This window comes from Siphateles boraxobius, unplaced genomic scaffold (assembly GCF_051911475.1).
Source record: "Siphateles boraxobius isolate OS27281-9 unplaced genomic scaffold, OSU_SipBor_1 29, whole genome shotgun sequence".
Lineage (NCBI taxonomy): Eukaryota > Metazoa > Chordata > Actinopteri > Cypriniformes > Leuciscidae > Siphateles > Siphateles boraxobius.
In genome coordinates, this window is record NW_027508908.1 from 20,432,047 (window position 1) to 20,459,069 (window position 27,023).

The 27,023-nt window shown below is 39.3% G+C and overlaps 1 protein-coding gene across 1 annotated transcript in view; it reads left to right on the plus strand.

Moving 5' to 3' along the window:
* dachc (dachshund c) overlaps positions 1-27,023 on the plus strand; it is a 71,860-nt gene that overhangs the window by 35,671 nt on the left and 9,166 nt on the right. The window contains exons 4-8 of the mRNA XM_077246894.1: positions 9,532-9,704; positions 10,549-10,684; positions 11,779-11,913; positions 23,784-23,929; positions 24,044-24,191. Of these exons, the coding sequence (XP_077103009.1) occupies positions 9,532-9,704; positions 10,549-10,684; positions 11,779-11,913; positions 23,784-23,929; positions 24,044-24,191 (738 nt within the window). The remainder of the gene's footprint in view (positions 1-9,531; positions 9,705-10,548; positions 10,685-11,778; positions 11,914-23,783; positions 23,930-24,043; positions 24,192-27,023) is intronic.

A 27,023-nucleotide genomic window follows, 5' to 3' on the forward strand; every position in this document is an offset into this window, starting at 1 on the left:
CCTTTTGCACATGTCTTTGGATAGTGGGATAAACCAGAGAACCTATACCAACACATGGGAGTACATGCAGACTCCACATAGAACACATCCTGGATCTGGTCGCAAATCAGGGACCTTCTTGCTGTGGCGACAATTCTACCCACTGAGCCACCTTGCCACCACCAGGGCTGGACTGGCCATCGGGCATACCGGGCATTTGCCCGGTGGGCCGACGTGCTTTTTGGGCCGATAGGCCTACAGATAATTCTTTAAAAAATATATAAAAACATTTTTTTGTCTAAACGGCCCATAATACTCATACATCGGTGGCACATTCGTTTAGTTTTGCTTAATTGGTGGCGCTGGGATCTTTGTGCCAGTGTAATGCATCGGACAAAAAAAGTCAGCGTAGGTTTTTTTTTTTTTTTAACAGACCGGCCCGTGAAACACGTAGATCAGCGGCCCATTGGTTCTTTTCTTGATTGGCACTGGGCTGGTCCAATCACATCTTTAATGTGCTGGTCCAATCTCCCCCTTTGGGATCTGAGCGCGCGTGAAGTGTCAGTGTGTATCTGTCAAAATAGTCAGAGATGGAGAAGAAACGCAAGGAATGTGCAGAGAAATAGCGTGAAAAAAGAAACGGCCCCTTCAAGTGTCTGATGAGGAAATTGAGGATCAGGAGAGAATGACTGAGTGTAGAGAACTGTGGTAAGCAGAACTAGGCTACTTTCAGAACACTTACGCTATGAGTGTAGGAACCCATTACCCAGTTACGCATTATTTACACATCTGCATAGTTGACGATTACGCATTTTACTAGAAGTGTAATGAGACGCGTTTGTAAACCATGTTTTCCGCCAAAATAAAAGATCATGTGTTTATCTCTTTCAAGCATGGAAATTAGTACAAAACTAATTATAAAAGTTCCTTTTATTTTTTAGTGCATTTGTTTTAAAATATATGGCTATTACTGTCATGGAATTGATATTATAACTATTATTATGTAGTAGTGTAATGCAGACAGACACTATCACAGCTAAAAGAGTTTGTAGTTTTTCTTTGTCCAATTTCCACACTGATTATGGGTTGGAGCTCTTCATTTTTAACTCTCAAATTGCACCAGATTGATGAATTTAACATTAAAAAGCACAATTTTTTCTTACGGGGGGCTCCCCCGAACCCCCCTAAAGGGACAGAGGTCCACCCACCACAGATTTACCAAAAATCCTTTGTCAAACACTGGTATTGCTATGTCAATGCAGCTTATAGTTTGTTTTAGGATTCATCATTGTAGAGTACTTCGATTGTATTTTACAATTAGTAGTTATTTCATCTATTAACTCTTACTCATTCCTACTCACTCATTAGGGTACATGGCATTAGTGGTTTTAATAGGAGTTAGTATACATATTCAGGGGCGTGAAAAGATCGGTTGTGTTTATGATTATATGTAGTGGGCCAGTCTGGGCCAAAATGCCCGGGCCGATTTTTAGTCCCAGTCCAGCCCTGGCCACCACTAAATAATAAATAAACCTATTAATTCTATGCATAATATTTACATATATAGTTTATATCAGTCATTTACTGTCCTCAACCTGAAGAGGAGAGGAGAGAAGAGAAGAGAAGAGAAGAGAAGAGAAGAGAAGAGAAGAGAAGAGAAGAGAAGAGAAGAGAAGAGAAGAGAAGAGAAGAGAAGAGAAGAGAAGAGGTTGAAAAGAGTACAGGTCCTTCTCAAAAAATTAGCATATTGTGATAAAGTTCATTATTTTCCATAATGTAATGATAAAATTTAAACTTTCATATATTTTAGATTCATTGCACACCAACTGAAATATGTCAGGTCTTTTATTGTTTTAATACTGATAATTTTGGCATACAGCTCATGAAAAAGTGTTAAGAAGTGTTTTTAATACAAAAAAAGTCAACCTTCAAATAATTATGTTCAGTTATGCACTCAATACTTGGTCAGGAATCCTTTTGCAGAAATGACTGCTTCAATGCGGCGTGGCATGGAGGCAATCAGCCTGTGGCACTGCTGAGGTGTTATGGAGGCCCAGGATGCTTCGATAGCGGCCTTAAGCTCATCCAGAGTGTTGGGTCTTGCGTCACTCAACTTTCTCTTCACAATATCCCACAGATTCTCTATGGGGTTCAGGTCAGGAGAGTTGGCAGGCCAATTGAGCACAGTAATACCATGGTCAGTAAACCATTTACCAGTGGTTTTGGCACTGTGAGCAGGTGCCAGGTCGTGCTGAAAACTGAAATCTTCATCTCCATAAAGCTTTTCAGCAGATGGAAGCATGAAGTTCTCCAAAATCTCCTGATAGCTAGCTGCATTGACCCTGCCCTTGATAAAACACAGTAGAGCAACACCAGCAGCTGACATGGCACCCCAGACCATCACTGACTGTGGGTACTTCACACTGGACTTCAGGCATTTTGGCATTTCCTTCTCCCCAGTCTTCCTCCAGACTCTGGCACCTTGATTTCCGAATGACATGCAAAATTAGCTTTCATCCGAAAAAAGTACTTTGGACCACTGAGCAACAGTCCAGTGCTGCTTCTCTGTAGCCAAGGTCAGGCGCTTCTGCCGCTGTTTCTGGTTCAAAAGTGGGTTGACCTGGGGAATGCGGCACCTGTAGCCCATTTCCTGCACACGCCTGTGCACGGTGGCTCTGGATGTTTCTACTCCAGACTCAGTCCACTGCTTCCGCAGGTCCCCCAAGGTCTGGAATCGGTCCTTCTCCACAATCTTCCTCAGGGTCCGGTCACCTCGTTGTGCAGCGTTTTTTGCCACACTTTTTCCTTCCCACAGACTTCCCACTGAGGTGCCTTGATACAGCACTCTGGGAACAGCCTATTTGTTCAGAAATTTCTTTCTGTGTCTTACCCTCTTGCTTGAGGGTGTCAATGATGGCCTTCTGGACAGCAGTCAGGCCGGCAGTCTTACCCATGATTGCGGTTTTGAGTAATGAAACAGGCTGGGAGTTTTAAAAAGCCTCAGGAATCTTTTGCATGTTTTTAGAGTTGATTAGTTGATTCAGATGATTAGGTTAATAGCTCGTTTAGAGACCCTTTTCATGATATGCTAATTTTTTGAGCTAGGAATTTTGGGTTTTCATGAGCTGTATGCCAAAATCATCAGTATTAAAACTATAAAAGACCTGAAATATTTCAGTTGGTGTGCAATGAATCTAAAATATATGAAAGTTTAATTTTTATCATTACATTATGGAAAATAATGAACTTTATCACAATATGCTATTTTTTTGAGAAGGACCTGTATGTCATGGTATCCAGGGCTGCAATTCCACAAGCACATCCACATGTCCATTAGAGCCTGTCTCTCATTCTCATGGGATAGAGCTGATAGATAAGCCGAACTTCCCCAAAAATTGTAATACAAAAAAAAAAAATGGGATTCCTGCGGAACATAATCAGGAAAACATTGGATGGTAAAAGAAGAACAGTTAATGAAGTGGAACATTTTCTCCTTTTTCCTTTTAATTCCTATAACATCATTTTAGAATCAGCATAAAAATTAAATATGAATAAAGAAATTTCTCAGAGGAGACACTGAACAAAAGATGACATCACTGGAGTAGTGTGAACTTTCCTCTAAAACTCTCCACTGATATGAAGTCATTTTTATGTTGAGCCAAAATGGATGAGACTAGAAAAGATGACTGGGAGAATTGAGAGAACCAGAAGTCAGAGGAATTCCGTAATGGGGATGAAATTATTGTTAGGTGCGTGACTAAGAGATCACTGCTTGACTTCACATGGCCCTGTTAGCCCTTGCTGGCAGATGGGTCAATAACATAATGGTCTTTTTTCTGTTTAGATATCATATACTTCACCTTTCTTTTTTTTTGGCAATATTCCCACACACTGACATACACTTAAAGGAGTAGTTTGCTTTTTAAAAAAACTTCTGCTGATAATTTACTCACCCCCATGTCATCCAAGATGTCCATGTCTTCAGTCGAAAATAAATTTGTTCTGTGATGCACGTTGGGACTCTCCTGTTCGAACTCGTTCATCAAAAAGAACAAATCTTTTTTCGAGTCATTTCGTGCGTTGAGTGAACGAAATGACTCAAAAAAATTCAACGAACGAAATGACTCGAAAAAAGATTTATTCATTTTGATGAACGAGTTCGAACAGGAGAGTCACGAACGTGCATCACAGAACAGAGCAAGGCGAGCATTTGTGCTTATAAAACTTAAAATGTTTTATTTATTTTTGAAATGACCGATCGTTTCGCAAGATAAGACCCTTATGCATCGTCTGGTGTCGTTTGAAGCCATTTGAAGCTGCACTGAAACTGTAATTTGGACGTTGGGCCGTTTGGTACCCAATGAAGTCCATTATATGGAGAAAAATCCTAGAATGTTTTCATCAAAAACCTTAATTTCTTTTCGACTGAAGAAAGAAAGACATGGACATCTTGGATGACATGGGGGTGAGTAAATTATCAGCAAAAGTTTTTAAAAAAAAGAACTACTCCTTTAAGACTACATTTGAAATGCACTACAGATTTTTTAATGTGTGTGTGTGTTAGAGATGCACGGTTGGCGGTTACAGCCGCGGAAGTCTGAAAAGTACATGCGTATACTTTCTAGAACAGGCAAGAGCTTTCTAGCCTCGCGGCTCACGTCAGCAGTGCCTTGCATGGCCCATAGACCTTAAAACAATCAGCGGATGGCGGACGGGTGTGTTTTGAAAATTGGTCAAAAAACGTATGTGCGGATGGATGGCGGATGGATGATGAGTTTTGTGATGTGGTTGCGGGTGAAATAATAGCCCATCCTCACATCTGTAGTGTGTGTGTATGTATGTCGGTGTGTAAAACTCTTTACTGTCACTTTGAATCAATGTAATGCATCCTTGCTGAAAAAATTAATCTGTTTTAAAAAAAGGAAAAGAAAAAGTCCTTGTCCATATTAACATTGACTCATATTAACATGTCTACATAATATGTAGGCCTATGCTTTAGCAGGTTTTTTTTTTAGGGTTTTTTTATTTATTTTTTTACAATTTTTAATAGTCTGTGTGTATTTGTTTTGGTGCACATGTGTCGTTAGGTTTTTTCACAGACTCTAGGTGTGTATGTTTTGGATTACATGCAGCAGATGCCTGATGCTCATTGTAAACACAAGTAATCACACGCAGCTGGTCAGGACGACTGCTTCTCTGTGTGTGTGTGTGTGTGTGTGTGTGTGTGTGTGTGTGTGTGTGTGTGTGTGTGTGTGTGTGTGTGTGTGTGTGTGTGTGTGTGTGTGTGTGTGTGTGTGTGTGTGTGTGTGGTTCTCTGTCTAGAACACTGGAAGCTACGGAAGATGGAAGTGCGGGAGAACGTATAGTTCAACAAACTGCCAGTTTTGTTAAAAAAATTCTAATAATTCTGTACTAAGAATTAATTTTGAGCTCAGATTTATTTATTGTCTCTGCAATAGAAAAAAAGATAATCTCTGTTTTTGCAGCCAAATAGGCTACTGAAGATTACATCCTCCTAGATTTTTTCATCTGCGTATTCAAATATCTGCACCTTCATTAACTTTTCCTGAGACAGGCCCCAAAACCCTTCAAGGGCCTCACCATTTTTTGTTTTGTGATTATTTCCATAAGGGAAGTAACTCAACGGTAAGCACATGGAGGCATCATTAATTTCATCTTAAGGAGAAACGAGCCTTCCGGTTTTCCATAATCCCCTCCCCCAACCCCTGCTGACGGGAATGTGGAAATTACTCCACGGTGTCTAACCACTACAAAGACCAGAGCTAAACGCACAGACTAAACACCTAGACCACAGCTGCTTACTGGCAGCCACACCTTCGTCTGGGAAATATAAAGCATCCCTATCGCTACTGTTTTATATCCGACTGTCAGGCTAGAACACGTTTAATGCCTTTATTGGGGAAAGAGAGAAAACAAATAGTCTTATCTTAGATTAATAATTCATTGGAGATGTTGTAGTGCGTGAGAAAAAGAAGTGTACACTGGGATTGGTGCTATCAGGCTAACAAATGCTTCTCAGAAGTTGGCGTCTCTTCCTCTCACACACACCTGCCGGTGGTCTCTGTCTCAGGGGAGGTTGGCCTGAGGAAAAGGGAACTGCTGTGTTACCTGCAGGGGGTTACAGAACATGCCATGAGCACAAACATTTATGACTGACATTAAAGTAGCAATAAAGAGGAAGGAGTTTCCAGTAGCACTGGGAAAATCTGAAGCATCATTTCTGTGTAGTTATTTTAACTTTTAAAAGTTGTTTTTATCAATAATTTGCATGAGCAAAAGCACAAAAAGTAAACAATAGTTGCTATTTTGGAAAAGGAGAGGATTGTAAAGTAATTGTACTGGAATATAAAAATGCCTTGGCATAATTTGCCACTTTCTAAGAAAAGTGTACAAAATAAGGCCAAAACCTTTTACATTTTAAAAATAATTGTTTTCTTTGTTAAAAATATATATGACGGACTTGAGTCCAAGTCGGGTCTTGCTCACTCTTGACTACAATACTCATTTCCGATGTAGTAAAGGCCAGAATAACTAATCATTTAACTCCCTGCTTTTCATGTAAGGTTGATTGTATAGTTTATACTGTATCTGTTCGGTCTTACAACCCATTAAAAAAACATGGTATTTTAAGTAACAAGTAAAAAGTAACAAGGCAGGGTGTACTATATTCATGGACTGTCCCATTATCAAAAACATGTGAGACATTGTTTAAGCAGATTCCTTATTCAGCTCAAACAATATCATGTGATAATCAGCATGTAAAAATCTTCACACTTCATTCTAGCAGCAGGCTACATTGTATATTTTTTTGTTGCTGTTTCTCATTTGAATCCTTTCCCGGTGTTGTGTTGTTTTGTTGCTCTCCAATACATTTTACGCAACAGTTTTGTGCCCAAATTTGTACCAAGATCCCTGTTGTGTTTGGATTTCTCCAGCAGTGTACTTGGCTCCTTCCCAGCCCTGTCATTAGACTTCTTTTGTTTCCTTTCCTCAGCGTTCAGCTTGTTTTGTTTCTCCTTTTTTATTAAACGCTAAATATTTATACAATTTGCAACTTCCTGTCAAAATCATTTACACTCCCACAATAGCTCGGGCTCAAGCTCACAATGGTAACTGCTGCGGGGGGATATTTTAAAATGGCGCGTTTCCAATTTCTTTTAGCCCTGGGATCTTTTGTTTTAGGTAAATAAAGATTGAAAGCTCTTCGTGAGTGATATCGGCCACCATGTGTTTCAGAAATGGGCCTCACTGGCACTGTGGTGTTAGCAGACGCAAGCGGATCACATTGTTATTCTTTTTTGCAGCAGAAGCTGAGACGTAGGCCCCTTGAGATACGGATGAAGGGTGACGGATGTTGATGCATTTGGCTGAGTTCCAGTCTCATTCAAAAGTGTCTTTTTGGATGGGGAGGGGGTTTAGTGTTTCCTTGCCACTTTGGCCCTTTCCCGAATGTGCTTAGAAGGCCAGATATTGCTCCTATCAGCATTTTCTAGCATAATATGGCAGTTTAAATTCCACTTGAAAAGGCGAATGTGCGGATGGCACTGTCGTTTTATCTTTAAGAATATTAGTGATGGCCTACTGAGAAAGACGGAGCAGCTTGCATGTTCTTGGCATGTGCTTGCGCTTGGCTCAGATCCCCCCTTCCATCCATACATCAATCCCTTCAACACTCAATTCCTTTCTTTGATCTCCCTTTCACTTCCTTTCTGTTGCCCGATCGCCGTGACTGATCTGCGTGTCATCTGTTTCAGGAAAATCAGGGGCTTTTTTTATCCGTTCTGTTCCCTCTCTGGCTAAAAATGTCATGACGACAGGGAGGGGGAATCGGGTCCATCTTTCATTTGTAAGTCTCTGTGACTGAGAGGTGACCTCTGACCCCCAGAGCTGCCTGGTATTTGGCTGAAAAGCAGAGGGTTTTGAAAACGATCACCTCCAAAGGGCTCATCATCTCCTGGCCTTCCTTCTCATCATCTCCCGACCACGGCTCCGCTACTACCGCGGGTATCAACCCAAGTGAATCCATTACCACAAGGCCAACACAGTTCAGGAACGTCTCTTAAGGCGACTGATGGGAAATGAAAAAGTCTTTGAGAGAAACTGCCGAAATGTCCTCTCTCTCTCTCTTTCATCCTTCACTTTCAAAGTGGCGGTGGAGTACAGGCGGCCGTAGAGTGGCTGACTGTAACCTTATGCCCTGACCTGTTCAGTTGTGAGAGGATCCATTTCCTTTTTCTGCTGTTATTCCTCTCTGGAGAATATCTGCTCACATTCCTATAAAGCATAACACTGTTAGAGTGCTGCGAGGGATTGGATCAGCACACTAAAACAAGCAAAACACCGGTCACACAGCAGGCGTATGTACTGAAGTCTTGCTGTCACGTAGCTTGTGCTACAAATAGAGTGTGTGCGGTCTAATTTATCATGGGGTTGTTATGTATGAAGACGTTTGCAGCAGTCTGAGAAGTGTGCTAATTGGTTTGAGGTGCAGACTCCAGCAGCTCTTGTTATACTTGTAGACATGCTGTGCCATAATGGCATGTCTTTAAAAAGAGCTCAAACAAAGCAGAAACTGATTTCATAACGTGAAGCATCATAATTTGAAAATATTTACATCTTTTCCCATTCAATGTGATGAGCGTTTCTTAATATTCTCAAATTGTTGGTACAGCATGTGTTATTTTAATGAGCTTGCTTTTTTTAATGCAATTTCTTTTTAAGTTTTAATGCATTGCAATAGAGCGTTTATGCAGAAATTGTCAGGGTTGAGTGAAGGGAGTGAGTGAGGACTCAAGTGCAGGCAACAATAATGGGCTTTATTTAATAAAAAAATAAAAAAAGATCACAGAAGGTACATTCAACAACGATCCAGCACAGGACTGCAAACACAAGGAGAATAAATAGGGAGTAATCAAATAATCAGGTATTAAGATGGAAGAGGCTAGACAATCGACAGGAGAGCACATGGCACAAGGAAACATACATCATCATCAGCCATGTGCTCACACAAAACAGGACTAAAACACAAGCACACAGCTTGTGGAAAACACAAGCTGTGTGCTACACAACACAAGACAAAACATGACATGAAAGCACGCTGCTGATGTAAACACGAACCGCGTGCTACACATAACACAACACACGTGGACAGAAGAGTGTACGGCCCGAGTGAACTTGAAACCGAATGCTCACACGACAAGATAGCGCACGAGAACGAGTGTAAGCTCATCCTGTTCGCTCCCAACAGGACAAGCACGTGGAGCATGAATGTCTGAATCCCAACACAGAACCGAAACCAAAGCATACAGACAAGAGAGCGCACCACATGAGAACGCTCGAAGCCGCGCGCCCACACAAAGACATGACAAAACAGGAGTGTCAGAGCTCTGTCACAAAACCAAGAAATAAACTAGACAGAAGTGACAGAACCCTGACAGAAATATGTACTGTTTTGGGTGATTAATGAGCATTTATTGTTATGTTTCTTTCCAGATATAATGATTTTGTGTGTTTCAATGCTTTTCTGTACAGGTTTGGAACTGCCATTCATGATGATGCCACATCCCTTGATTCCAGTCAGCCTGCCTCCTGCCTCGGTCACCATGGCAATGAACCAGATGAATCATCTCAACACTATTGCCAATATGGCAGCTGCTGCTCAGGTCAAGTGTGTCCCGTCCAGAATGATGACGTCAGTTATAAAGGTATAAGGACACAAATTATACATATGGTTCCTAAGATGATTTAAAGAGAAAGTTCGCCGAAAAATGTAAACTTCTCATGCTCATGTCATTCCAAAACCATAAGATTTTTGCTTATCTTCGATAGACAAATGAAGGATATTTTTCCTGTAGGCTGAGAGATTCTGTCCCTTCATTGAAAGTACAATCCACTAAAACGTTCAAGGTTCAAAAATGTCATAAAGGCATTTTAACATTAATCCGTATGAATCAAGCAGTTTAATCTTGATTTAGTCTTCAGAAGAGAAACGGTTGCTTTATATGATGAACAAATTTCATTTTTTTTTCTTCACAAATACAAACACATACAATATATAGAGCACATCAACTATGATAAACAACACCTCAACCATACGTGCTTGACGACAAACCTCATTGGTTCTTGTGGAAATTCAAGCGTGCTTGCATGAAACACAAGAACAAACCATGCAAATTTTTTCTATGGAACAGTTTTTTCAAATATTTTCTGTTCAACAACTGTGTAGTGAAGTTGTATAAACTACTTTTGTGGCCGTTCTGTAGCTTATATGTAAAAATTGTATGAAAAAGTTCAATGTGAAGCTCTCCTAAAAATTATTTTGTTGTGTTCCGCTAAAAAATAACAGCATACTGGTTTGGACTGATGCTATTATCAGTGCTCGAATGGTCAGATTTTTCATGTTTTGGGTGAATTATTCTATTAACTTATTTTTTTTTATCCCTTACACTGTAACATTTAATGTCACAACTGAGAAATCTCTTCTGCAATGATTTAGCATTTATTATAGTATTACAGATTATGGGGACTAATGTGTGTGTTCACGATCAGGAGCGAGTTCCAGACAGCCCGTCACCCGTCCCCTCTTTGGATGATGGCCGCAGGTCAGTTAGCCACTTATCGTCCAGACAGAGCAGCAGCGTGTCCAGCTCTCCTGCCCACACAGAGAGCTCTTCTGACCGGCCACGTACGTCTGCCCCACCTCATAAAAGTCATTTTGTTTCTTTTGTTGTTTTATTCCTCTGTGTCTTTTTCTAAGATTTTAGTTCTCATCAGTGTCAAGTTTGCTGTAATATTACGTATACTTTTACACTTTTATTTCTCTCTGTATCCTGTCGTATGGCAAAAAACAAACATACTAATTTAGCAACACTGAGTTTGGTCCCTGAGCACTTAGCACTATGCTCTTACTATAATGTGAAACTGCACATATAACCTTACAAATGTGCTTTTAGAATTAAGAATAAGGTGATATCACAGAATCTACTAAAAGCAAAGCCATCAGAGTTGTTCATGTGCAATGCTTTAACCGGAACTAAAACTATGCAATTACAGATAATGCTCTCTTTTTCAGTCTATCATCAGACGCATTAAAAATCTTACCCAAGATATCAGATATCAGTGGTATGATATAATTTGGGACAGAATATGTGTTTTAAATCCTATTTTTGAAAAAACTGAGGTTCAACCCTTGTAATCATTTTTACGCTTTTGAAATTGCTTCTATAATATTATTTAGTTGCCTTCTTGTTACGAGTTTCTAAAGCTTGTTCAGTACAAGTTGTACTTAATGTTCACATCTAGGATATAAGTGAACCCGTACATTATTAAATTACAACATCATACGCTACATTTGGGGTTGGTAAGGTATTTTAATGGTTTTGAACGAAGTCGTGCTGACTAAGGCTGCATTTATCAAGATACAGTGAAAACTGTTTAATATATTTTTAAAAAGTAATGTATTCATGTGATGTCAGTCAGTCTTCAGTGTCACATGATCCTTCAGAAATCAATCAGATATGCTGATTTGGTGCTCAGGAACATTTATTATTATAAATTTAGGGGAAAAGTTTAATATTTTGAACTTTAAAATGTCTTAACTGTCACTGTTGATCAATGTAATGGGACCTTGCTGAATAAAAGTATTAATTTCTTTCTTTAAAAAAAAAAGTTTTATATTTTATACCTAGGCCTACTAAGAACATAGGCTTCAAGGATCTGTCTTTGTATTTATGTCCTTTGTTTGTAAAATCTGTTTATATGCCCCTCCTTTCCCTTTAGATTTACATCAGAATGGTTTTTCTCTTGGCCATGCCTTGTTAGGCCTGTCTCCAAGTGCACCACCAGGACCAAAAGAGGGGGATCTGGCAACCCATGACACAGGCCATGAAACAAAGAGGCCTTCTACAGAAAAAGGTTAGATGCTAATATTGCATTCTGTGTTGAATAGCATTTGCAAGGGAAAGCCATTATACAAGCTACTGTATCTAAAATACACTTAAATTAAATAATATCAAGATGTAACTACATTTAGCCTACGTAGTTTTCAAACATTATATTTTGTCATTATAAATAAAACATAGTTAATGTGTCTTGTAGAAGCTGTTCATTTTAAAAATAAATGATTGATCCATATTTATGCATTAGGAAATAATTACTCAGGTGCATTCTGTCTAATACTGGTGAACAACTTAGATTATCACATTGTTTAAACAGTAAAAAAGTGCTTATCTCAGATTCACCGAAAAAATAAATTCATTACTGTGCAGTTCAACAAGGTCGAAAAGTCTAGCAATGACTGCACTTTTACCATTCTTCTAATGCTATAAAAATACGGTTTGAATTACATGAAAAAAGGTCATGGAAAATGCAAGCATTTTTCCTAAACATTTGAAATATTTTTCCTTCAGCTTAGCAGATCATTTATCAGCAATGGTTTAGATTGACTGCAGGAAATGATTGCTGATCCACTGATGTGTCACTTAATACTCAGCATATTTCCTTTCTGTTCATACATGAGTCTTGATGTGCGTATTCTGAGAAATCAATGAATACTCTCATTTACAATTCTGTGAAAATTATCCATAGAGGTAGAAATGGCACGGTAGTGGGGCTGCATTAGTTAGCGATTTGCAGACCGTGAAGTAATGAGCAAGACCCCCCCCCTCCTTTCTACCAACTCCCTTACCCTGGCCCTCCTGGAGGTGTAATTTTCCTAATAACCTCCCAGAACCCTTGTTTGGTTTCTGCGTTTGAAGGCTTTCATTAGGCTAATGAGGACTTTGCAAGGACGAGTAGTCAGCACAATTTACTCATTGTACCGAGGAGAAAAAGACAGTGCACCCGAAATCGGAAAAGGGGGCTTTAGTGTGACTGAATACAGCCTGTCGGGATTTGATGAAATCGTGGAGATCACACAGGTGCTAAAACCTCAAATTTCAAAGGATTTTTACCACTGATGCCACTACATCAAACGTGGTGACATTGATGATGTGGTATACTGTGACTAGAGAGGATTATATACACTACCGTTCAAAAGTTTGGGGTCAATAAGATCCCAGTGTGTGTGTGTGTGTGTGTGTGTGTGTGTGTGTGTGTGTGTGTGTGTGTGTGTGTGTGTGTGTGTGTGTGTGTGTGTGTGTGTGTGTTAAATTAATACTTTTATTCAGCACGAATGCATTGATCAAAAGTGATAGTAAAGTCTATTTATAGAAATAGGAATAGACTGTTCAATTTAAAGTAAATGCTATTTTGTTTTGAACATTCTATTCACCAAAGAATATTATGGTTTCTACAAAAATATTAAAGGGTTAGGTCACCCAAAAATGAAATTTCTGTCATTAATTACTCACCCTCATGTCGTCCCAAACCCGTATCATCTTTGGAACACAAATGAAGATATTTTTAAATAAATTAGAGAGCTTTCTGTCGCCCCTATAGACAGGAAGGTTATTACCAGAAAGATAGTGAAGATAAAATAGTCTATGTCACTACAGTGGTTTAACCTTAATGTTATGAAGTGATGAGAATACTTTGTATGCGCAAAAACAAAACAAAAATAATGACTTTATTCAACAATTTCTTCTCTTCCGTGTGAGTCTCTGACTTTGTTCACGTGAGCATCATGACGCATGTATGTGGTGCTGATGCAGGAGCCGGCCAATACTGAGCCAGCGTTCTGACGTATTCTCGTCACTTCATAACATTAAGGTTGAACCACTGGAGTCACGTGGACTATTTTAATGACGTCTTTACAACCTTTCTGGGCCATGAAATTGTTTATAATGTTGCAGTCTATAGGGGGGTCAGAAAGCTCTCCGATTTCATTAAAAATATCTTCATTTGTGTTCGAAGATGAACGGGTATGGAATGACATGAGGGTGAATATTTAACGACAGAAATGTAATTTTTGGGTGAACTAACCCATTAAGCAGCACAAGCACCAAAACATCAATTTAGAGTGATTATGAAGGATCATGTGATACTGAAGCATCAAAAAGCAAATTGCATTTACATTTTTTTAAAGTAAATAATAGCTAAATTTAAAAGATAATTTCATCAAATGTCAAGACTATGACTAAAGCAAAAAACGGTGTAATCAACACTAACCATTTGAAATGCCTTGCATGTCAATATGTCAATGACTGTTGTTTGACTGGCACAGGACTTGACAAAAAAATTAGTTTACTCTGAATTCTTCACAGCTATTTTAGAATGTCTGTCAATGCGGAAAGATTCTTTTTGGAACCAGATTGTGCAGTTTGGGCATCAAGGAGCAAGGTACAAGGGAGTTATGCTCACCATGTAGCCAAATCATGAACTCTTTACCATACAATTTTTTTGTCTGAAAGCTAAATGTTAATTTGGTTTTGTTATTAGGAGAATGGATTGCATCAAAATGGTATCATGGCATGAAATATGAGCATGGAATTAATGCAATCTGTCACAAAAGAATGAAGTGTGTCATTTTGGTTCAAGTTGGGTCAAATGATTCTTGATAAGTACTTTTAACTGATATTCTTCATTTGTGTTTAAAAATACATTTTACAGAAGCCTGCATAAATTTGAACAGTTAAGCTGACTCTCATAAAAAAATATGTCCTGTCCTTTAACTAGTTTTGATTTTGAAGCTAGCCCCATGGCACATTCCAGTCCTGCTGAGCTCTAGTGAAGTTTTTGACTCAATTTTTATGCATGCTTATTTTTTAAAACTTCAAATATTAATGGATCTCCCTTTGTAGAACATCATTCTAGACTCCCCGTCACTGTCAGGACACCTTTACTAGTCACTAGACTGAAGGATAACTTCCACCTTCATGTTCCTGAAATTAATCTTTAGGGGCAGAGCTGAAAAGTGGGAAGATCAGAAGTTGTATCTCTTCTTTATGGCTTGTCAAAGACAGAAGAGTTCAAAGACGATTCCTTTATCCATCTCAGAGCTTTTCAACCTTCATTCACTCTCCGGTCGCTCTCTTATGCTGACTGTAGAGGACTTTTGCAGTGGACGTAGGGGTTCATTAGCCCAGGGAATCCACAACAAGAGGGGGAAAAAAGTGACCTTGGTTGAGGAGATGCATTTATGATCTGAGGCTGCCAGGATTTTTTTTTTTTTGCTGGAAAGCAAGTACACAAACCATAATAATTCAATGGAGGATCAATCAGATTGGAAGGCACATGGAGAGATGGAGAAGAGAAAAGAGAGTAGTGCTAACTCAGCACTGATTGTCCCTCCGGGGCACTGTAGTTCAGCGGCACGGACCAAGCTTCCTCCCGCTGAGTGCTCCAGCGGCCAACGCTAATCACATTCCAGCAGACACCGTGCTTTTAGGAACCCTAGAGGAGAGGAGAAGGAGGGAGGAAGACTGGCAAAGAGAAGTAGATCGGCAGTGAGGGGAGCTGACAGTGAGCGAGAGCCAGCGGAAGCTGGAGACCGATTGTTTTTCCTCTTTGAAACACCTTGAATGTGACACAGGCATCTCTTTTTCTGCCAAGATGTGAAGATCAGATAGTGTGAGATTAAGATGCTTTGGTCAGCTAAGTGAATCCGCAGAGATAAGGGAGGGGTGAGTAAATCTAATCAGACCTTATCAGGCGCAGGGGAAGGTGAGATTTTGAGCACCTACTTGTTTAAATGGATCCTGAGTTTTATATATACTTAAAATACAGTATGGCCAGTAACCAAAGAGCTGTGCATAGCTTTTTAATGCATTTTTCAAAGCGAAGGTCATTCAAAAATAAAAAAAGAAGAGATGCTTTTTGGGGTTAAATTATGAAAATGGAGCATACAGAAAGAAATAGATACAGACAGAAGAATGGTCCGAACGAAAGACTGAGAAAGACGACAAGGTTGAAGTCATAAACTTTAATATGTCTGCTTGATATAGCTGTGGCATCATCTAAAGCATGGCTGTGTGTGACCTCACCACACCGGCTCAGTCGAATCAGACCCAAAAATGTAAATTGTTTCATGTTTAATGCCATTAAAACAATTAAATAAATGTAAGATATGTTAAATTAATCAAAAGTGACTATTTGAGGAAAAAAAATCTATTTCAAATAAATTATTCTATTAATTCTAATACTTTCTATTCAACAAAAACATCCTGGAAAAAAATCATAGTTTTTACAAAAATATTAAGCAGCACAACATTGATTGGCTGCATAAAATTAGCCTTGCCATTACAGGAATACATCTCTTTGCGAAATATAGTCTTTATAAATTGCAATAATATTGCACAATATTTCTTATTTTTCTTCATTTTTTATAAAATAAATGCAGCCTTGGTGAGCACAAGAGACTTATTTTAAAAACATTCAGTTTTCATCTTTTTTTAATCCATCAAACCTTTTGAATCTATAAAATAGCTTTGTATAAGGAACAGATGAAAATTTCATTTGTTATTCAGTCAAAATCTTGACAACCCCAACCCTCACAATGAATAATTAAAGATTATTCAATTAAATATTCTCCCTCTGGAGAAACCTGCAGTAAAGTGCTTTGGTCAAGGGAACAATGGTGATTGCACGTGTCTTGCTCTTTGGTGGGATCATACCAGCAAACTTTTTAACCTAAGCATTAACACTTACAACACACAGCAACAAATTTATTAAATAAAACCGTTTAGCATTACAGTGTAGAATATCCAGCTGACTATGTAGTCAATCTGTAGTTAGGCAGCCTTAGTGATTTTAAGTTTTTCTTTTGATGCAGTCTTGCTGATTATAAGACTATTGTTACACTAGTACAATAATTTTGAACTTCCATGCCCTACCCTACAGTATATAATTGTAATGCTAACGCCATATGGCAGGTCAGTATTATGCTAATACATCAGCTGTGCTAGAACAGAAAGTCACCTTTCTCTGGCTTCCCTGCTGACATTTTTTATTAGCATACACAGATTACCACTACAGAACTATGGATACCTGCATAAACCCCATGCTTTAATACAGCCCTACAAAACGAACAGAGCCCATCTGGTCTCACTGTGCAAATGTATTAAAACAGCTTTGATAGGTACAATAGTGCCCTAGGCTGAAGAAATAGCCTAATAGTTTTACTGGAGAAAACCTGCATAGGTATAGATATGAAAATTAAGAAATCTTGAATACCTTATATATACAGTATACATTGGTAATTACCGTTGCACAAAAAAAAAATTACCTTAAAATGGCATCTTAAGTAACTGGCTTTATTCAAGTAAAAAATATTATTTAACATCACTGAATCATCCTAAATACATTCATTTATACCAACAAAACTCAATTTTAATGGGTTAATTCAAGTAAAAACAGCTCTTTAATGTAACAGTTGCAGGTTACAGTGTGCAAACTGTACAGCCAGTTTAAAGTAAAATAGGGGTAATGCCACAGTTTTAATTTTACCACTATTCTTTTTTCCATAATATTTAGGATTAAATATTATATAAATGTTCTTTATTAAAAGCAATGATGTGCAGAGGTAGTGAACATAGGCAATGTTGGCTGTTTGCACAGTGTAAATAGCCAACTATTAAAACAGCAAAGTTCATGTAAATGATGTAGTACTGAATTTTAGACTGTAATTTTCCACTAAATTAAGATAAAAATCAAAAATTACAATATTAAATGGTGTGTTATTCATAAAGATTAGACTAAGGCATATTAAAGATTAAGATCATATTGGTAAAGTGGCAGAGATGAGAGAAGGAGTAAGATAAAAATTGTCTGATCGAGACACTGGTGTTTCTGTTAGTTCTGGATAGCAGGAGGCCTAATACATTAGCAAACTCTTTGAAGTGAGTGACAATGACAAGATCAAGGCTTCGGCCCTGATCAAAAACAACATTTCTTGGTGCTCTGTATCTTAAAGCCTCTTCCTGTGCTTTAAGTGCTCTCAGATTTTTCTTCATTCTAAGCCTTCTGATGACATGGGATTGTTAGGTAAGGACCCATTGATAAGTTTTACAGAATTGTCACAAGGGATACATACAAAAGTTTATATGCTAAATACATATTAATACATCATATGATAATCCTTTATATCTCAGCAGTCCTTGGATCCGCCTTATGAATGTCATAATACAGCTGTGACTAAAACCTGAGAGCAGATGTTGAACTGTTGGATAGCGGGAGTATCTGCTGTGGCATAAGTTAACTGAGATTTACTCCCCCTTAGACCATAAAACTGAACCAGAACGTCTCGGTTACGTATGTAACCCTCGTACCCTGAAGGAGGGAACGAGGCGTAGTCGACGGATGAGTCGCCTGATTGGGATCACACTTAGGGAACCTGTCATCTTCAAGTACGTTAAAACGAGCCAATGCACATTGGAGTGCGAGATTACACACTCCGCCCCACGGCACAGGTATAAATCCCGGGGGACAAGGTGCATCTTGGGACTCAAACGCCAAGATGATGGCATCCAGTGGTCTAGCCTCTGCTTGGAGACAGCCTTTCCCTTCTGCTGGCCACCATAACAGACGAAAAGCTGGTCTGAGGTCCTGAGGCTTTGCGTTCTGTCCACATATAACCACAAGGAGCAGATGAGACATAGAAAAGCCAGGGCTGGGTCTGCCTCCTCCGGGGGCAGCAGTTGTTGGTTCACCACCTGGTCCTGAAAGGGAGTGGTAGGAACCTTGGGCACATATCCAGACCGGGGTCTCAGGATAATGTGAGAGTTAGCCAGCCCGAATTCCAGGCACGATTCGTCGACTGAAAATGTGTGCAGGCAACCTACCCTATTGATGGAGGCCAAAGCAAAGAGGAGAAATTGAGTGTCTGCGTCAGTTCTGGCATGCCAAGTAGTCAAGATGCTGCTAACGCTATTGACCAACAACACGGTCTCATCAGCGTTCTGCTCAGCTGAGCTGCATCAGCGCATCAGCTGTTCATCTCCCCTCGCTGCTAATGACTACGCTCAAATCAGGGCGCCCTATTTAAACAGATTCAGTTCGCTCCTAACTGCTTGCTGCTCGCTCTCTGCAAATTGAAACAGGACTTGATGTATTCACTCTCCATTCATCACTGAAAGTCTTCACGAAGTTAAGCTTTTTAATGCTCATTGTTAAAAGCTATTAGGATATGGGCACCATGCTGTTGCTAATGCTATCCGTTTGCTTGGGCTTATCTAGTCGTTTTCATTTAAATGCTCTTGCTAGGCTTATGCGATCATATTTGCAATGTGCGTTACTTATCTGTTGTCATTGGCAACTGCTCGCGTTGTACATGCAGTGCTTTAGCACTATGCAGCACAGATCAAGCAGCTTGCAGTGATAGATAGTTAGTAATAACAATTCATGGTGCAAACTGAATTATTTCTGCTGTGGCACATCTCTAAAAAACTAGTAACAGTCACTATTCAGAGAGTCAATTAAAAGAAGTCTCATCTGCTAAATCTTACTTGTCTTTCTTCTGCTAGTTACATTGCCCCTTGATGCGCTTACTGGCTGCTTAATTCATCCTTCATATTTATCACAGGAGGTTTCTTTATGGTCTGTTTGGGGGAAATAGTTCAGCTCTCCTAGTCTAATTCATGTGAGCGTCCCTTAATGCTGCTGCTATCCCCTGACTCTCTGCTAAATTCATGGTGCTCATGAATGGTCAGGAGACTCATCCGTCCCCTAATGCTGCTGCTGTCCCCTGACTCTCTGCTAAATTCATGGTGCTCATGAAGGGTCAGGAGACTCATCTGAACTGAAACACATTGCCCACTAATCGTATTTATTCATAAAGTTTTCTAAGTATTTAATTGTCTAATTCCATCTCTTGTCGTATCCACAAGAGGTTGCCAGGTATGGTTTGTTTGAGGGGAATAGTTCTGCTCTCCCAGTACTAAACTGTGAGTGTTCCCTAATGCTGCTGCTGGACTCCCTGAACAGAGCCATACCAAATTTTAATTATCAACTGAATTGCAATTTATTCAATACAAATTTCCTAATCATTTCTATTGTCATGTGTGTTCTTGACTTAAATGGACCTGACAGAACTGTTTTTAAAGCCAGGATTTTTAACTCTGCTGCCTGCAGTGGCTTAAAGGGAGGTTTCTGTAGTGTGGTCTGCACCACAGATGTACCCGGGGTGGGGGAGCAAGGTTGAGGACAGAGACCTGGCTCGGAAGGCCCTGGGGCGGCCTGAAGTGGGCTCTGAGTGTGCGATGCAGCACTTAACTGTCTCCACAGGGTGGAGGCAGCAGTGGGCCGCAGGGGCAGGATGTGCCGGATGGCCTCCTACTGCGCTTGGGCAGCAGAGAACTGTTGGACGCAGTTATCCACCGTGTTGGCAAACAGCCCAACCTGGGAAATTGGGGAGTCCAGGAACCGAAGCTTGTCCACATCCACCATATCAACCAGTCTGAGCCAACGATGGCGCCCCTGGACAGCCAAGGTGGACGTCGCTAGACCGATTGCGCAAGCCGGAACGCTCGTGCCACGGAGGGCCAAGTCGGATGCAGTGCGGAGCTCACTCATGAGCGCACGGTCAAGACTACCCTCGTGCATGTCCATGAGTGCCTTGGCCTGATAGACCAGTAGCAACGCCATGGCATGCAAAGAGGAAGCGGCTTGCCCACAGGCTTTGTAAACTCTGCCTATAAGAACGGACGAGAACTCACAGGCCTGAGAGGATCCCCCGTCCAAGAGGCAGCGGCTGCCTAACACAGGTGTGCCACGACAGACCGCTCCACTGGAGGAATAGCCTCGTAACCCTTCACCACTCCTCCGTCAAGGGCAGTGAGGGGAGAGGAGCTATCTAGGCAGTTTCTGGCAGTAAAAGGTGCCGTCCACGACCTAGTAAGCTCTCCATGTACTTCGGGAAAGAAAGGCACTGGGGCGACGAGCTGAGAACCCACGTGGCCCGCCCTGAGAAACCAATCATCCAAACTAGACTGAGCGGTACACGATGGAGGATTCCACTCAAGCCCGACAGTCTCGGCGGCCATTTTCAGCATAGCTGACCTATCTGGCTCGGGCAACGTTACACTCCCAGAGGCAGGTTAACGCAGCCGAGACATCACTCTACAGAGGCCAGCTCACCCTCCGATGCTGTAATCGGCATCCTGTCCTCTGGAGGGGAGAATGAAACGCCCGGTCGGTCTATTACAGAGGGACCAGCGCGCTCAACTGGGGACTCCACCGGCTGTGGTGTGATGGAGGAGTGAGGAGCCCACAATGGTTACCGTGTGTGTGCGTGTGCGTGTGCGTGCGTGTGCGTGTGCGTGCATGTGTGTGTGTGTGTGTGTCATGGCAATGCATATCCCTCTGTTGACTGCTTTACAATTCAATGTTTGAGAGATGCTTCTGGTGTTACATTTAATAGGTTGTATTTAGTCAAGTGTTTTATGGATATTTATATGGTGTAGGCTATAGGCTACCTGGTCATATTGCTTTTGGTTAGCCTATGTTTAACGTGATGATTACGTGCTGCGCGAATAGAGTATACGATTAATATAAGTATACATACTGTAGGCTAATAATAATTGTGTCCTCCCATGCATTTCATAAGGCGAGACACGGCAGGGAACAACATCGTTTTTTTTTTCACTGGTCAATTTTGAGATTTTGGGATATTTGTCTTCAATAACATGTCTTCTTTCAGACTTGTGGTGAAAAATAGTCCAAAATACATATTTGGGTCTTTATTTTACTACACTTTGTCTGTTTGCATCTGTAGATTTCTCATAAATTCAACAAAAGTTGTCGTTATAAATCATCCCGCTGCTCCGCAATCGCGGCCTGCACCCTGTCATCACACACACAGTTAGAAAGCTCTCTCTCTACTGTACAATGCTGTCGGATCCAAATATGGTAATTTCCTTTTTATCAGCAACCAATTGTGAAAGTAAAAGGGAGGATTTAACTCTAAATGTGCAATCTCATTTTACAATATAAATCTTTAAAGCCCATTTTCTCAAAATGATTTTTCTCTCATACTCCGAAATCTCAACTTCAGTAGAACCTATATACACCAAACTTTCCAGTCTTTTACCTAATTATATTATGAAGATATTTACAGAGGGATTTGTAAATATATTATTCCTAGCCTGATTTATGTAACATTTTATTCCAAAAAACATGGCGAAAATTAATTTAAGGCTATTGACAGTATTCTGATTTACAGGATAACAAAAGTAGATATCCATAGTTCCCTCCGTAATTTTTTCCCATCTAATATGTGAACACAATGAAAAAAATATTTTGAACATGGCTGTATCCAATACTAAGATTTCGTTTTTTTAAATATATGCAAATTAGCGCATATTTAATTAGATAATGCCTAATTTGCATATTTAAACATTAAATTACAGAAACGTGTAATACATTTTTTCTCATCTTAATGTACTGTAGGTAATCAACTGGGAAAGTTTCATAATGATATCTGCTAGTTAAAAATGTTACCCTATTCACCTGTAGTGTCTCGCCTTAAGACTGAGGTCTGGGGACAGGTCTGATTTACCTGTAACGTTAGATGGGTTACGGTAGCGTTTTTGAGACGTCGACCTTCGGATGAGACCTTAAACCAAGGTCCTGACTCTCTGTAGTCATTAAAAATCCCAGGAGGTCCTTCGAAAAAGAGTAGAGGTATAACCCCGGCATCCTGGCCAAATTTCCCCCTTGACCTCTTGTCCATCATGGCCTCCTAATCATCCACATATACTGATTGGCTTTATCACTGTCTCCTCTCCACCAATAAGCTGGAGTGTGGTGGGCGTTCTGGTGCAATATGGCTTCCTTCGCATCATCCAGGTGGATGCTGCACATTGGTGGTGGTTGAGGAGGTTCCCCCTTCCATGTAAAGCGCTTTGAGTACCCAGAAAAGCGCTATACAAATATAACAAATTATTATTATTATTGGAGATACAAGGATTCCGCCTGACACTGGCAATATCAGAAACAATGTAGGAGGAGAAGGTCCCCTTGTAGAAATAGGAATGGAAGAAATCATAACAGCTTGATATAGTTAAAAGAAATTTCTTTGAAGATTTTTTAACCTATAAAAAAAAAGTTTATTTGCATGCTTTGAGCTGAAGATCTAAAATTTATAGTCACTGTTGTCAGATTTTTTTCACTGTTGTCAGATTTATTTAATAAAAAATTTACTAAGACATTACACATTGAATAAATTGTCCAAAGCAGTTTTTAGAAAAAAAATCTCTGAAAGGCAATTACTACTGTTTAAAACTTTGTGGGCGGTGAGATTTGTCAGTGTTTTTTGAAAAAGTATCTATGCTCATCAAGGCTACATTTATTTGATAAAAAAATGAAATATAAACATGTAGAGACATGGCAATGCAAAAAATATTAAATTGAAGAAAAAAGCTTTGCGTTCCCCAAGAAACTCTGCATTCATTCGCAATACCTTGTAAAACGTTTGCAATTGCTTGCAGAGAACGCAAAGGTTTTGTGAGCTAAAAGCAGAGAGAATTTTTCCTCCCATCTCAGTTTTTTTCCCCATCACCATGTCACTTTAGGGGCACAATAAAACACTAATATTGTGAAATATTATTACAGTTTAAAATAACTGGTTTCTATTTTAATATATTTTAAAATGTAATTTATTCCTGTGATGGCAAAGCTTTTTTTTCCAGCATCGAGCCTTCAGAAATTTGATGCTCAAGAAACATTTCTTATTATCAAGGTCGAAAACAACTGTGTTGCTTAATATGTTTGTGGAAACTGATTCTTTGAAAAGTAGAAAAAAAAAGAAGCATTTACGTGTAATACACATCATCATTATAAATGTCTTTACTGTCACTTTTATGTCAGTTCATCCTTAATGGTTATTAATGTGCCATGTTCTCTTGTTATAGAAGAGAATGTCCTTTGCACACCCACGTCCCGAGACAGCTATGAGAGAGTGTCTCATTCCGGGCCAACATTACCCCCAGGATTCCCTGCTCCGCTGCTCTTTCCTGAGGGCCTGTCCTCTATAGAAACCCTCCTCACCAACATACAGGTATATAAAGCTATTAAAAACTATATATTTAAGTATAGTTTGAACAAAATTAGAGTAAAGATTCACTCTGATAAGTGTATAGCTCAAATTTCAATCCTATTTCCTCTTTTCCAGGGTCTGTTAAAGGTGGCTATTGATAATGCACGGACGCAGGAGAAGCAGGTGCAGCTGGAGCGCACAGAGCTGAAGATGGAGCTGTACAGGGAGAGAGAACTACGTGAGACGCTGGAGAGGCAGCTCTGCGTTGAGCAGAAAAACAGAGGTGAATAGCTGATCTGAGACCAGTCTGCAGAAAATGCTCTGTTTAAGAAGTGGGTTTTTGTGTCGAATCCTGGTCAGGTCAGGTCTGTCACTTTTTTAAAACCTTTGCCCATCTACGATACAATGCTAAATGTCTAATTGCAGATGTTTAATGGACATTTGAAAACTGTATCCTTGATGTTTAAAGGAATAGTGGTAACACTTTACAATAAGGTTCATTAGTTAACATTAGTTACTTCTACAGTAGTTAGTTACTGTAAGTTAATTACTTCTACAGCATGAATTAATCTTAGCTAATATTAATTTCAACATTTACTAATATATTATTCAAATCAAAGGTTGTATTTGTTAACTTAAGTTAATGCACCGTGAACTAACATGAACAAACAATGAACAGCTGGATTTTTATTTACTAACATTAAAAAAGATTAATAAATACTGTAACAAATGTATTGCTCATTCTTAGTTCATGTTAGTTAATACATTAACTAATGTTAACTAATGAACCTTATAGTAAAGGAATAGTTCACCAAAATAACATATTAATAGTTTATAATGTCATTTTGACAGTCATGATCACTATGAACTGTTGTTGTACTGTCTGCAAGAGCCATGTACAACAGCATAGGTTTGGATTGAGATGAGGGTGAACAAACAATGATTCACTTTTGAGAGAACTGTCCCTTTAAGATTTGAAATATAGGTCGATATGTGGCAGATTTTTTTGGTCACACTTTATATTAGGTGTCTTTAACTACTATTCACTTACATAAAACATGTTTGGTACAATGTAATTATTGTTTTTATGTTGTATTGCGAAACACTGCTATTGAGGTGGGATAAGGGTAAGGTTAGGCACAGATTTGGTGTTATGGTTTGGTTTAAGGGTGGGTTAAGGGGTAAGGGAAATGTCAACAGTGTAATTATATTGTAATTACACAAATTAAAAACATGTACAATTTAAGTGCATTGTATTAAGTTATTCATTTTAATGTTATTACATAGTAGTTAAAGACACTTAATATACAGTGGATCTATTATTAAAACTAAAAACATCAATGATCAATATATTTTTTTCTGATTTATTTATTTAAGAAAAACATATAAATGCAATTAAACATATAATGACAAAGTTTGTGTAAAACTGAAAAAACAAAAATGGGAAATGTATCACAGGTCGAGTCACCTTTATTTATATAGCGCTTTTTACAATACAGATTGTTTCAAAGCAGCTTTACAGAGATAACAGGAAAATAATGTTGTAATAATATTGTTAAATATAAAATGAAATGTCCACAACTAAGCAAGTCAAAAGCCAATGGCGTGGAAAGGCGAAAAAGGCGACAGTGGCAAGGAACCAAAACTCCATCAGGTGACAGAATGGATAAAAAAAACCTTGGGAGAACCCAGGCCCAGTCGGGGGGCCAGTTCTCCTCTGGCCAACCAATGAACAGTGTATGATTATGATTTAGCCAGCATTACAGGTCAGAAGTCAGATTGGATCGGAACATTATATTATGCAGTTCATCTGTTTAAAGACCGGAGTCATTGCGCGTGTATGGAAACGATTTCGTTGAGGATCAGTGCCGATGGCTGTCGTGTCGATGAGGCCTTCACAGGGGAGAGTCTAGTTGACACAATCTCTGCTGAAACTTCAGGAATGCATTGTGGTCATGTCCAGGCGCAAGGCCACCATCTGATCTGGATACGGCCCGGGTCCGGCTGATTACAGTTAACCTCAGAATAAATAGAAAGACTAAAATTAGCATAGATGCATTCTTTTTATGATGTAGCGAGTACATCAGGTGTTATAGGAAGTGTTCCCGGTTCCGGCTGACCTAATTTATGCAGCCTAATAATAAGTTATATGAATACCAGGTTGAAGAGATGTGTTTTTAATCTAGATTTGAACTGACAGATTGTGCTAAATAGGAAAAGGATCTACCACCAGCAGTCGATTTTGATATTTCCAGGTATTATCAACTGGCCGGAATTTTGAGATTGCAATAGACGTGAAGGACTTAAATGTGTTAAGAGCTCGCTCAAGTACTGGGGAGCTAAACCATTTAATGCTTTGTAAGTAATCAGTTATATTTTAAAATTTATATGATGTTTAATAGGGAGCCAATGCAGTTTTGACAGAACCGGCTAATATGGTCATACTTCCTGGTTCTAGTAAGAACTCTAGTTGCTGTGTTTTGGACCAGCTGTAGTTTGTTTATTAAGCGTGCAGGGCAACCACCCATAATATCATTACAATAATCTAGTCTTGATGTCATGAACGCATTAACTAATTGTTCTGCATTTGTTATTGAGAGCATATGACGGAATTTAGATATATTTTTAAGTTGGAAAAATGCGGTTTTACAGATACTAGACACGTGACTTTCAAATGAAAGATTGGTATCAAAGAGCACTCCCAGGTACCTAACTGACGACGAAGACTTGACAGAGCAGCCATCAAGTGTTAGACAGTATTCTAGGTTATTACGTGAGGAAGTTTTTTGTCCAATAATTAGAACCTCTGTTTTTTCAGAATTAAGTAGTAGGAAATTACTAATAATCCAGTTTTTTTTATATCAGCTGTGCATTCTGTTAATTTTGTGAATTGGTAAGTTTCGTCAGGGGGTGAAGAAATATAGAGATGGGTATCATCAACATAACAGTGAAAACGAATGCTTCCTAATGATATCTCCTAAGGGTAGCATGTAGGGTAGCAGAGTGAACAGCAGCGGTCCTAGTACTGAGCCTTGTGGTACACCATACTGAACTTGTGATCGATAAGACATCTCTTAATTTCTCTTCAAGGTTGATATATTTCCTAAAATAGATC